The sequence below is a fragment of the Frankliniella occidentalis genome, unplaced genomic scaffold (assembly GCF_000697945.3).
Source record: "Frankliniella occidentalis isolate FOCC.00 unplaced genomic scaffold, Focc_3.1 Scaffold2299, whole genome shotgun sequence".
Taxonomy (NCBI): Eukaryota; Metazoa; Arthropoda; class Insecta; order Thysanoptera; family Thripidae; genus Frankliniella; species Frankliniella occidentalis.
In genome coordinates this window covers 1-1,068 of record NW_026269384.1, presented here as the reverse complement: position 1 = coordinate 1,068, position 1,068 = coordinate 1, and the positions used below count along the sequence as shown (strand labels likewise).

The 1,068-nt window shown below is 42.8% G+C and overlaps 1 protein-coding gene across 1 annotated transcript; it reads right to left on the bottom strand.

The window, feature by feature from the left end:
- Nucleotides 1-134: 134 nt before the first annotated feature.
- Nucleotides 135-977, bottom strand: LOC127751939 (uncharacterized; the record flags this gene model as incomplete). Its single annotated transcript, XM_052276260.1, has 1 exon — nt 135-977. A coding segment is annotated over one exon (843 nt), but the record flags the coding sequence as incomplete, so codon positions are not given.
- Nucleotides 978-1,068: the final 91 nt, after the last annotated feature.

The following is a 1,068-nucleotide window of genomic DNA, read 5'->3' as shown; positions in this document are numbered from 1 at the left end:
ATTGCTTTCTAGAACAAGAGTAGTTACGACTCTTTGTTCGGAGATTCACGGCCTTGTGCGTTGTTGTCGTACGTCTGTGCTGACACTGACCCTCACAAATCCCCCAAGCAGGCGGAACAAAATTGGGGGACTAACTACACTATGCTTGACACTACTGGAATCATATTGAGAGGCACAGTTCCCTGCAGTATTCTCCAGTCCTTGATATCAGCGATAGCATGTTCGCAATAAATTCTGGCAGAAGCAATAGCTTTGGTAAGAATTTCTTCCTCTGGTGTGAAGGCCTTACGGTTGCCCAGAGAAGGTGGCTTGTAAAAGTGACACTTTTTGGCCTGCAACTCTGCAGTCAGTTCATATCCTCTATCAGTCATTACCCCATCCCCTTCTTCTAACATATCTAAGAGTCCACTCTGTATTATTGACTCTTTGTCAGACATGTTGCCCTCAAACCCTTCACTGCAAAAGATTGTGGCTCCATGGGAGGAAATACCAACAGCATACCGGGGAACTTTATCAGCCTTGTAACGAGAATAAGTATTTCCTTGTTGCTCAAAATTTGAAAGAGTCCGTACGAATATGGACATCCCATCAAGGATGACTCGTAGATTTTTGAAGGGACGCATGACTTTTGGCTGACCAGGTTTCTGATCCGCAGCAGACACAAACATAAACTTCTCCATTGACTTAAATGTCTGGTAAACAAGGCGTGTCATTACATAGCAGATTTCATATACATATGTTGAGTTAATGCCGAAGCAGAATTTAAGTTCTTCCCCAGGGAGACCTCTTCTAAGGCGAAGTAGGAGCATAAACAGTCTGTCTCTACCTGACATACAGGTTGCAATTGCTTTCTTGGGTGTATTTTCAGCATATTTCATTTTAAGATTTCTGATGACATCGTCACCCCCAGTCAAATTAAACAGTGCCTCAAAATCATCCACAGATATGCCCGTGAAGAACTTGAACTTATCACTAGTCTTGCAGGACACGTAAGACAAAATTTGTTTCTTTTTGGGGCTTTAACTATCTTTACTTCTTCAGTCTGATTGGATGCATCCCGACACACTG